Genomic DNA, 12,383 nt, shown 5'->3' on the forward strand with positions numbered 1-12,383 from the left:
ATTCAAAACAGATACAGGAAAAGTCAAAGAAAAAGAGAATGAGAGATTATAGAAGAGAAGAATCTAAAGGTTTTTAGCTTCGTTGGATCTGGTTCTGTTTCTTTTATTACGCCGCTCTCATTTGATACCCGCTAACTTATTTTATTTTATTTTTAGGGCGCCGGCCGTGACAAAGAGCTTCTCAGCCAGCAGGAAACTGAACTAGTGTAAGGCTTGCTCTTTCTTTTATATATATATACGGAGACGGAGGAATTATCTTTTAGTCATCTTTATATTTATACACAAATACACCACGTTAATGTATCTCGGACATCTGCACCGTTTATGGTCAACGGGATCTCCCAAACATCAGCCGCATCTGAAAATCAAATGGGCCACACCATCTGTAATTTCACACGCCTAAGACATGAAAAATCAGTTGGTTGTGCCAACTTGAGTTTTGGATCGGAATGACTTGTGAGACCACTCATCCAGGTGATGAACAGAATGGACGGACAGATGTCTGAACCACATCTAGGTGGGTCCCGCAAACAATCGAGAAGGTTTAACGATTATATGTCCCAACTAAGTCGTACAACATTGGCCTGAGGTTTGGGCCCATGACTTACAATCGGAGGGTGCATATGATGTACGGGTGGACGTCTATCGACAGACAGAGAGATGATTTTTAGTGTCGGGCAAAAGTGCACTCCCTGTGCTTTGTATATGTTATCCAAACCGCTCGTTGGATGTACGTGTCTCATGCTTGGCTTACCCGCCAAAAGAATTAGCTACGCTAATCCAATGGTCAAGTGGGTCAATATATATATATATATATATATATATATATGAGGCATGCTCACCTATGCCGTGCGCATCTTTGTACACGTGTCATGGGCGTCGAATCCGAACGGTCCATAAGATGCGGAATCCCATGAAACCTTAGGGGGTGAATTTTCACCCTATTCTAAGATTCTGGTGGGCCATAGAAAAGAGAAATTCAAATCAAGGGAAGAAACTGTTTACATTTTTCATGGCCCACCGAAGTTTTGGATCAAAGTAAAAATTCGTACCAGGAGGTATCATGAGGTTCTGCTTCATGTGGACCGTTCAGATTTTCGAGACTCATCAGATATGATGAGTTTCTAAAAAAGTTTATATGTAGTATGTACGAACTGGTTTGCAGGTGAGCGTTTCCGTGTGTGTGTAACGCTTACACCCAACTATGTGGACATTTACTCACATTAATTAAGAAGAAAATTTTCATTAAATGCATAGCTAGTTGGACGAAAATGTAAATGTCCAAAGTAGCTGTGTGTGGGCATTACCTCTATATATATATATATAAAGTAAATACTGCCCTTGCATACTAATTTCATTTCATCATGAAAATTCAACCAGGGATTAGGTGGGCCATCATGTTGTTAATGTAAAATCAACTCTGACCAACAGCGTATGTCACTCCATCTTAGATCAAGATCTCAAAATTTATCCCGATCCATAGTTCAAGAGGACCACATGATTGGAATCAGTGTACATGGAAAGGTTCACCCTCCAAACAGCTTTGCTTAGTGTGGCTCACATGAATCATGTATGAACTTAATTTTTGGGAAGCTTACTTTTGGTGTGACATCTAATGGTTGGAATAGATTTCACAGTTTCTTCATGATGGGCCCTGTAAAAATCAAGGGTAAATGTCTCTCCCCTAATTATTCTCATTGGTGTGGCCATTATGAATCACGGGTTAGCCTGATTTATCGGCACTAGGCCTATTACTTGATGATACATATCTAATGGTGGGAGTGGATCTTGCACACATATCATGTTAGGCCTATAAAAAAAAAAAAAAAAAGAAGGTGGGAGTCCATATAGTATCCGTTTTCAACACACAACCATTAGGCATAATTTAAGGCGGTAGTTAATGCTCCTAATGCTGGCGGTCGCGGATTAGCTGCTGAAGTGATGTCACCACGTTATGTGGGCCCTACCATGATGTATGTGTTGTATCCACACGGTTCATCTGTTTGGAGATATCAGTCTAAAGCGCGAGGCAAAAATAATGTAGATCCAGAGCTCAAGTAAACCCCACCACAGAAAACAGTGGAAATAATGACGCCCACCGATTGAAACCTTTATAGGGCCACCGTTATGTCTATTCGAGATCCAACAGTGGGTATTGCTCTTGCCTGTCAGGAGCTCGATCAGAACATGTGAGACTCTCCTAAGAGGCCCACCATGGTGTATAGGTTTTATCCACATTGTTATATCTATTTTTCAAGGTCGAGGTAGGTGACGATAGCAACCACTTTGCGGCCACCCAAAACTCTCACCTGAGACTATGTAGTTGGGGTGGGACACCCATCGTCAAAACCTTTCGAGATTGGATGGGATCCAAATTGTCTAGGAAACGTTGGGGCAGGAACTTCTTAGGCCGGGAAGCCAGGCAGAGCCACATTGACGTTTGTGAGAAATTCACCCCATCAATCCTTTCTGTTAAATCATGTTAGGACATGGACAAAAAACCAAGCTGATCCAAAACTCAAATAGGCGGCATGATAGGAAAAAGTAGGTAGGGAAATGCCTGATATTGAAACCTTCTTGATGTCCACCATGATGTTTATATGCCATCCATACAATTCATAAGTCTATTCCTATTGGGATGAATTGAAAACACAAAAATAATATGCCAATCTAAAGCTTATGTGGCCTTAAGAATATTTCAATATTGGATGTTTAATCTTCATTATTTTTTGTTATGTAGCCCAATTAAGTTTCGGATCATACTTATTTTTGTGCACATATCCTAACACGATCTATAAAAATAGATAGACATCGTGGATGTTGATCCACCTAGCTTTTGTCATGAGAAGTTCTCACAAAAGGCTCTCACAGGCAATCCTTCAAGATTATGTGGGGCCTAGCCACGGTGTGTATATGCCATCTATTCTATTAATTAGGTTTGTCCCATTAATATAAAAGGACACCTAATGTCACACCCTGAAATTCAAATATATAGTGTGCACCATTAGACCCGAGTTAGGGCACATGACTTGTATACCATGTGTATTAAAATACTCCTTCATGCCGCTTTTCAGAAGCTTAATTAGTTAAAATGTACAATAAGTTTCCAAACTCAAACTTTAAGCAAAACATCTCATGTTCATTTATTTCAATCACATATACATATATCCACCATCATAATCATTTATGGACATTCAATCCATATATTTATAACATTCACAAAAGTTAATCATGGTATTACAACCTACTCATTTGGGATTCTATTAAACTATTTACTAACAAAAGCTTTAGCTATTCATAACTTTTAGTTACTCAACTTAAGATTTTTTCAAAGACATAATTAAATGAATAATATGAGTTTAACTAGATATGTTAATTATTTAATATATTTAACTCGTCTTCATCAAGATAGGGCCTAACCCTTGTGAATAGTCCACTGGTTTACCTTCCTGCTCTGAAACTTGAGCGGTTGTTTCATCGTCCATTAAATTTATACAGTTTTTTCATCAATAAAACATCAACTGGCTAGGCTCAGTGAGTGAACCCATCATGATTTATGCACATCATAATTAAAATAGAAATGCATGAATGTCATGAGATGCATGGATGCATGAATGCATTAAGTAGGTTGATCAGTCCACTTGCTTGAATTGGATCCCATCAACGTACAAATTCCATTTTTGGAGTAGGCTTCCACCATCTTGGTAGGCTTTTATATATTATAGGCATCCAGAGATAGTCCCCTACGTCACCCAATATTATAAGTACCTACAGGTCATCCAAAGAGTGCCCCCAGGTATTCAACGTAGTTATGCGATGCATGACATAAAAGTATAAATATGATTTATGCATCATGCTAACAATTGTCACATATATAACAGTATATGTCATTTTAATTTTAAACAAATAAGCATTCAACACAAAGAATTACAATTAGCGAAAATAATCAGATGACTAATTTAATCACAACAAAGAGGAAACATGTTGGGATCACTCACCTGATATCTGATGATGTGGATTTCGATATGTTACCTTAAAATTAATTGGTTAGCAATTACCTAAGTACATAGCTCAATTAGCTTCCTATTTGCATCTATCTAACCAATTTGATCAATTCACCTTTGGTTAATAAATTCTTAATTCGGACAACTCACACAGAGAATTCAATCGTTATATTCTGAATTCTCTCAGATTACATATTTATAGTTAGTCATCTTATCATGTGGGGTCCACTTGATCAACTAAGTGCTCGGATTATCCTTCTATTTTTAAATGATCAAGGATTGCTACTAATTTAACTCACAAAATTTTAAATTTCAAAGTTTAGAAAAATTGAAATTTCAGTGTATTATCAACCAGTCGAACCAATTTGTTGAAATTTTTCAGATGATTCAAAATTTTAACTTTTTAAGTTTCCTTATTTTTCTTACTTTAAATGATCACTGATTATATAGGATAGAACTTAGCCATCCATTGATATCGTAAACTTTTAGATTGAGAATGGGTTAATAGATTGCTTTGATCAAAACTATTTATATTACAAAAAAATAAAAATTGAAAAAAATTGAAAATTTTCAGATGATTCAAAATTTTAACTTTTCTTATTTTTCTTATTTTAAATGATCACTGATTATATAGGATAGAACTAAGCCATCCATTGATTTCGTAAAATTTTAGATTGAGAATGGGTTAATAGATTGTTTCGATCAAAACCATTTATATTACAAAAAAAAAAAAAAAAAACTGTATTTAAAGAATAATAGGTACGATCCTAACCTTTCATCCTTATGACCCATCGAACGGTCAGATTCAACCATACTCTCGGAATGACAATTTAGATCTATTCCAAAATTAGCATACGTAGTGTGGATCCGATCTGATATGTCCGATCACCATTTTAGAATCTAAGGTATAAATAATTCTTATGGTTAAATTTGATTAAAATTAGCCCATCCACCGATCGGATTGATCTGAAATTTAAGGCTTGATATCTTTTGACGCTTAGGATCAAATGACCCGTTTAGATCTATATTAACACAGTCGGATACAAGTAATTAAATATATTCTTAAAATATTATTACCCAAATATGAAATTACAAATCATCTATTTGTTAAAAAATTTTTACGCACCTATACAATAATCGTGTGGATGATCCACACCATCCATTACATAGAAAAAAAAAATTTAACAAAAAAAATAAAAAGATCCAAGGGCTGAAACTTATCTAATCAAGCCCTCTTCATCTCCTTCTCTCTCATTTGTTTTTCTTTTGTAATTTCTCTACTGCTCCAGAAATCAACCCTCCAACCCCAACTACAATCGGGAGTCACAATGTCAAGAATCAATCCCCCGACCTCTCTCAACTAAGAGTGTCTCTACCAACTCAATTATTTACTTATTTTTATTTCTTAATTAAAAATAAAAATATTTAACAATTTATTTTAGTTCTAAGTGCACTAAAATTAGGATCGTTACACCCAAAAATCATATATTTCAAGAACTTAATGGGCACATCCTGTCCTTGAGTTTTATTTATTTATTTAATCAGCTTAATTTTTAGATTTTAATGTGGACATGAGTGGGTGCACATGGTGGAAGGCGTGGATGTCATGGGCACCTCATGGTGGGGCAACTTGACACTAATGTCCGAGCCAAAATTCTGTGGGACCTACCATGATATATGTGTTATATCCGTGCCATATAGGGCATGAGATAAAAATGAGGCTGATCCAAAGCTCAAGTGGACCACACCACATAAAATAATGGAGAATTAAACGCCTAACATTAAGATTTCTCTGGGTCCATAGAGGATAAGATTTTTGGATTAAGTCCATATTTATGTTTTCTCTTCATCCATATCTATGTGACCTAATGAACATAATAGCATTCAACAGTGGGCATCATTATTCTGAATGCTTGTAGTGTGGTCTACTTGAGTGATGGATTTAGCTCATTTTTTGGCTCATGCCCTAAAATAATATAGCAAAATGAGTGAATGGTGTGGCTAAAACACGTACATTAGAAATAGAGATTGTCCGATTTGAACAACTTTCGAATCTCCCTTAGAAGCCAAGCTATGTTCTTGAAACCCCATGAATGAATTAGAAAGACTTTGATTCTCCAAAATTCCGTGAGAATCACAATTGAAATTGGAAACAAATCTTGCACTTATGCATTTCTGCACACATGCTCGATAGCACCTTTGATGACATCGAGAAATCACCAAAAATTTCCAACAAAAAGACTTGAATTTTCCGAATTTTTTTGATGGCATGGAACTCTGCTCGATAGCATCAACAGACTATGTTGCTCACATGTTTACAACATCAACAACAATAATAACTACTAAATACAGTTAAATTATAAGCAAATACAGCAAATCAAATAGGCCAAAAAGATTCATTCCATCCATGGAATTGATCTTTGTGGGAACGACCATGACGTGTACATGGCATCCTCTCCATCCATCTGTTTTAACCACCTCATGTTCACTGTAGTTCTTAAAAATGAGGCTCATTTGAAAGCACTAGGGCTGCCCACACCATGGAAACAGTGTCAAATCATGCCTAAAACCGCTAAATTCGCACGGTGTGGCCCGCTTGAATTTTAGAATGACATTATTTTGTGGGATACCCCTTCTTATTTTGTGGTCCTGAAAGGTTTCTGCCGTGGATGTATGCATCCCAACTGTTCCTTCTTGTGTCGCCCACCTGAGATTCGGTTTGAGCTGATTATCTGATGTATGGGAGAGGATTAAGTGTTACCCGGGCAACACCTAATCCGCTGCCTCCTTCTACTCTGGGATTTTGGCATTTGACCCAGTCTCTGTTTGTACCTTGCGGCAGTACCTTGGCTGCTCAAAGTGTTTATGACCTGAAACAACTAGAAGAGGAGCGTGAAGAAGATGAAAGAAAGCTCGCGGAAAAGCTTGAGTATCAAATTCGAATAGAAAATGAGGCTAAACAGAAACGCCTCGCAGACAAATCTGTGGGTTCTTCAGTGGGTTTTCATACAGGATCTGTTGAGAGGATTGCAGTCCATGGTAAATCTTCTACCAATGCCACCATGAGGTCAAGCTTATGTTTGGTGTTTGTGCATTAAGATGGATGCTTTTGTCTGAAATGTCTTTTCAGGTCCATCGAACCAAGGAATTTCGGAGGATGGTCTTTCACCGAGTGGAAGGCAAGCTCATACCAGTGATGAACATTCTCAAACCATATCTGAGAAAGAAAACCATGAAGCCAGCCTTTCTCAAATTGAAGGTTGCTTCAAAGAGCAAACTCATCCATGGGGTAAGGATTATTTTCATGTTGGCTGCAGTATGGCTGAATTCTTGTGTTTGTTTGCTTGCTCAATCAGTACTAAGAGTTTGAATTGCTTCTGAAACATGGAACTAACATTATAATCATGTACTTTGAAAATTAGTCGGTCCACATCTAGGAGATAATGAAACAAAGGCACTAGGACAGCTCTCTGCAGAGGAGCATGATGAGGAAAGATTCCAGGCTGACCTTACAAAAGTTGTACCTGAGAGACTTGGTAAATATCACATCACTTACACATCCTTATATACTCTTTGAAGTCACTCTCATAGTCTCATTGACTAATGAGTTGATGAGAAAATCTCGTATGAGCCTCCTTGTATAGGGGACCCTCTTCAATTTCCTTGACGCTTCTTGTTTACGTTTATAAAATTATTAGTTGCCATTTATAAAAAACAAATAAATAATAATAATCTTGTATCGGTATAAATTTGTGGTTCTCCATTTGATATTGCTCATGTGAGAAAATCCTTAATTGCAAGCATGGTCCTTTATTATCTTTGTTAGAACCTCAGAAGATTATGGATCCAGTGCTCAAGCTCAGGCTTCATGTTTGTGCATCAATATGATTTCTTTAGCATTAAGATGGATGCTTTTGTCTAAAATGTGTTTCATATCCTGTCTTTTCAGGTCATTTGAACCAAGGAATTTCGGAAGATGGTGTTTCACCAAGTGGAAGGCAAGCTCATGGTCAAAACCCTGCCAGTGATGGACATTCTCAAACCTTATCTGAGAAGGAAAACCATGAAGCCAGCCCTTCCCTAATTGATGAGAAAAGATTGCAAGCTAACCTTTCAAAAGTTGTACAAGAGAGCCTTGGTAAATACCATATCACTTTACACATCCTTATATACTCTTTTTTTCCCCCAATTTTCTCATTCTTGTTTAAATAGAGATTAACTATTTAGGCCTATCTTTTATTTCATGTTGATATGTGATTTCAATCAGACTATTGGCTTTCCCGACTACTAACAGACATGAAAATCTCAAGCAGTTCAAAATAAATAATAAATAAAAACAACAACAAGAAGAAAAACAAGAGAGAGAGAGAGAGAGAGAGATAAGTTTATAACTCCTGAAGTCACTTTCATCAACTAATGAGTCGATGAGAAAATATTGTATGCACTTCCCTGTAGAGGGGGCTCTCTTAAATTTCCTTGATGCATCTTGTTTCCTTTTATAAAATTATTAGTTTCCATTAGAAAAAATCTTGTATTGGTAGAAATTCATGGTTCTCCATTTGATATTGTTCATGTGAGAAAATCCTTAATTGCCTGCATGGTCCTATATTATCTTCGTTAGAACCTCTGAAAATTACAGATCCAGCCCTTAAGCTTAGGCTTGGTGTTTTCGCACTAATATGATTTCTTTAGGGTTAAGATGGATGCTTTTGTCTTAAATATGTTTCACATCCTCTGTCTTTTCAGGCCCATCGAACCAAGGAATTTCGGAGGATGGTCTTTCACCGAGTGGAAGGCAAGCTCATAGTCAAAGTCCTACCAGTGATGGACATTCTCAAACCTTATCTGAGAAGGAAAACCATGAAGCCAGCCCTTCTCAAATTGACAATGAAAGATTCCAAGCTGACCTTACAAAAGCTACAGAGAACCTTGGTAAATATCATATCACTTTACACATCCTTATATACTCTTTTTTCCCCCATTTTTCTCTTACTTGTTTAAATTGAGATTAGCTATTTAGGCCTTTCTTTTATTTTAAGTTGTTATGTGATTTCAATCAGACAATTGGATTGCCAAGCTACTAGCAGACTTGATGAAGGTTTAAAGCACTTGACCAAAAAAAAATATATAAAAAAAAAAAAAACAAGAAGAAGAGGAAGTAACTAATTCTTGCTTGATTAGTTTAGAGCTCCTGAAGTCACTCTCATTAACTAATGAGTTGATGAGAAAATCTTGTATGAGCCTCCCCATATAGGGGACTCTCTTCAATGTCCTTGATGTGTCTTGTTTACTTTTATAAAATTATTAGTTGCCATTTGAGAATTAAATAAAATCTTGTATTGGCATAAATTTGTGGTTCTCCATTTGATATTGTTCATGTCAGAAAATCCTTAATTGAATGCATGGTCCTATATTATCTTTATTAGAACCTCAGAAGATTATGGATCCAGCCCACAAGATTATCGCAGTTCGAAAGTTTTGGAACGTGTTGAGCGTCGAGAAGAAATTGACTTTGCTTCTAGTGAGTCATCACGATCTTATGGCCCACTACATGTTGGAAGAGGATGGGTTGGCTGTGGATGTGCTTTCGGAAGCTCTCTCATTTATCGAGAGTAACGAGACCTGGAAGTTCTGGGCGTGCTGCTTGTGCGGTGAGAAATTTGCAGACTGCAAATCCCATAAGCAGCATGTGTGGGTGCACATTGGAGACCTCCTACTGAAATTGCAGCCAGTCTTGCCCAAAGAGGCTGACTGTGGCTGGGCTGATATGCTTCTCAATGGTTGTTGGGAACCAGTTGATCTCCATGCTTCTATGAAAATTCTCGAAAATCGGGTGACACACAAGTCTCTCACAACCGCTGACTCCTCTGATGTTGGCACTCATACTAATGGGAGCAACAGTGATTGTTTATGTGAATTCTTTTCCACAGTTGCACGTCTTCTTAATAAAATTTGTTTACTTTCAGAAAAGAAAAGGGAATTTTCATCTGATGATAGGGGCTCAAAAGCTGTGTCAGAAGTTCAAGTGGTGGATGAGGAGTCTAATGGAATTTCCAGCTCTGATTTAAGAGGAGATGGTAACAAACATTGGGTGGAGGCATATCCCGTCCCACAAAGCTGGCCATCTGTTGATGACCCCAAATGTGCGAAACTCCTTGATGGAATTCATGGCATGTTTCAGTTGCTTCTGAAGCATAAATGTCTTGCTGATACTCACCTTAAGAAGGTGATACACTACACCATGGATGAGCTACATGGCCTTGCGCCAGGTTTGCTATTGCTAGACCATGGGCTAGACCAAACACCTGCCTGTATTCGATTCTTGGATGCCACCCAGCTTCAGAATGTGCTCGACTTATTGCAGGAGCTCTCTAATTCGTGTCAGTTATGCAAAGAATCTGATAAGACCACCTCAGCAGATGATACCCAGGGCGTCGACACTCGGGTGATTGATGTTTTAGAGGGGATTAATCTCAGTTGTGATACCTCTCATCTCATTTCAAACAAGTTTTTGTTGACAGGCGAGACTCATAAAGCTGACAATGCTAGCATGGGTGAGAAAGTTTCTGTTCTCAGTGAAGATGGAGGCCCAGGTGGGGATGCCTTTGTATCCTGGTTATTCGCCTCGTATTCGGCTGATGCAGAAGCTGTGTCATGGACTCATCTGAGGGAAGACAAAAGTCGTTGCGGAACAGAGATTCTTCAAGAGCTTGAGAAGGAGTTTGACCACTCACAGAAACTCTGCCGGGTGAAATGCGAGTATCTGTGCTATATGGAGGCTTTGTGTACTCTTCTAGATCTCTGTTATGAAGAATTTAAGAAAAGGCATCACTCTGTGGAATATGTCGCGCAAAGTTTTGAGGCTCTCTTGCGGAAGCGGCAGGAAGAGCTTGTAGAAAGCAAAGATAATCCAGTGCTCATCAATATTAAGTTCGAGGAGAATGCTATTTCGCTTGTTCTTAAAGAAGAAGAGGCTTTGAATGTTACTCAATGTGGACAACCTGGCCTCACTTCACATGTATGTGATTTGGAGTCCAGCAACAAGGAGGATTCGAGAATGCTGGACAACCTGTATCAAGCTGACAAGAGCATACTATTAGGAATCCGAACACACGGCAGCAAGTTCTCTCTGGAGGTTTGCTTTTTCTAATTGAATCTTTAAAGCAGAAATGTCATTCTATTGAAATCTCACTAGTAGGGTGCTGTCCTGCAGATCTGTAGACTTGATGCAAGGATCAGGCAGAAACTTACTGCCATGCAGCAGTTGGAACGTGAGCTTGGGGCCATGTCTTCCTTTGATTACAGGGAAATTCTGTTCTTCCTCATCAGGCCATTATGGAGGGTCTGTACTGAATTTGGTTTAACGGTTTTCGATTATCGGTTCCACCTGTTGGGCATTCCATGTTGAGTTTAAGTTTAAATGATCTTGGTGGTTATCTTCCTTTGGCAGGCACATTTGGAGGATCTAGCAGACAAAAATGCCAAAGAGAAATCTGATGCTGCTAGAGAAGCCCTTTCACCGGAGCTTACACTTGAGGCCAAAAACAATATCAACAAAGGAGGTGATAATTCAAAACATTTCGAACACTTTACCAAAAAACAAAAGTAACTAAATTCTTGCCTGATTAGTTTAAAAATCCTAGAGTCGCTCTCATTGGTTAATTAGTTGATGAGAAATTCTTGTATATGTCCCTCAATATAGGGGACTCTCTTCCATTTCTTTGACACACCTTGTTTCCTTTTGTTAAATTAGTAGCAGCCAAGGAAAAAACTGTTGTATTGGTATAAACTTGTGGTTCTCCATTTGATATTTGATATTGTTCATGTGAGAAGATCTTTAAATGCATGCATGGTCCTACATTATCCGTATTTGACTTCTACTATTGCCTTTGATTCAGTGTTTCACTGAAGCACATGTATCAATTGTGACGATTTCAAATGAATATCTACAAGTTCTATTTTATGTTTCAATACCTCCTACTTGAACCTACCACCACAACACTAAATAATCTGAGGGCCAGTGATGGAAAGAGGTTGAGAAAGGAAAGGATAAACTTCTATATGAAAAAAAGAGAGGATAAAATGATCGAAACTCATGTTGCCTCTAGAGCGTTACTTGAGGGAGCACACACCTGGACTGTAGAGGCATACTTTGTGAGTAATGCATGTACCTTGTGAGATTTTTGCTTTTAGATATGCCTTAAGAGTCTTACACCTCCAAAGCTTTTAAACCACCACAGTAAATTAATTTTATTGTGCCAGAGATTTCTTTAGCAATGGGTATTATTTTACTGTAACAGTACTCTTAAATGTTTATGGGTTTCCTCCTTGCAATGCCTTTGTTGCATGAAGGGGGCAAGAATCACCTGTTTTTGAAAA

The 12,383-nt window shown here is 37.8% G+C and overlaps 1 protein-coding gene across 1 annotated transcript in view; it reads left to right on the forward strand.

Annotated features, from left to right (window-relative positions):
• Positions 1-10,050: 10,050 nt before the first annotated feature.
• Positions 10,051-12,383, forward strand: part of LOC131223992 (uncharacterized) — a 46,355-nt gene continuing 44,022 nt past the window's right edge. Inside the window, exons 1-3 of the mRNA XM_058219583.1 lie at positions 10,051-11,139; positions 11,218-11,346; positions 11,455-11,609. Of these exons, the coding sequence (XP_058075566.1) occupies positions 10,177-11,139; positions 11,218-11,346; positions 11,455-11,609 (1,247 nt within the window). The 5' untranslated portion in view covers positions 10,051-10,176. The remainder of the gene's footprint in view (positions 11,140-11,217; positions 11,347-11,454; positions 11,610-12,383) is intronic.

Source organism: Magnolia sinica, chromosome 13 (genome assembly GCF_029962835.1).
Source record: "Magnolia sinica isolate HGM2019 chromosome 13, MsV1, whole genome shotgun sequence".
Taxonomy (NCBI): Eukaryota; Viridiplantae; Streptophyta; class Magnoliopsida; order Magnoliales; family Magnoliaceae; genus Magnolia; species Magnolia sinica.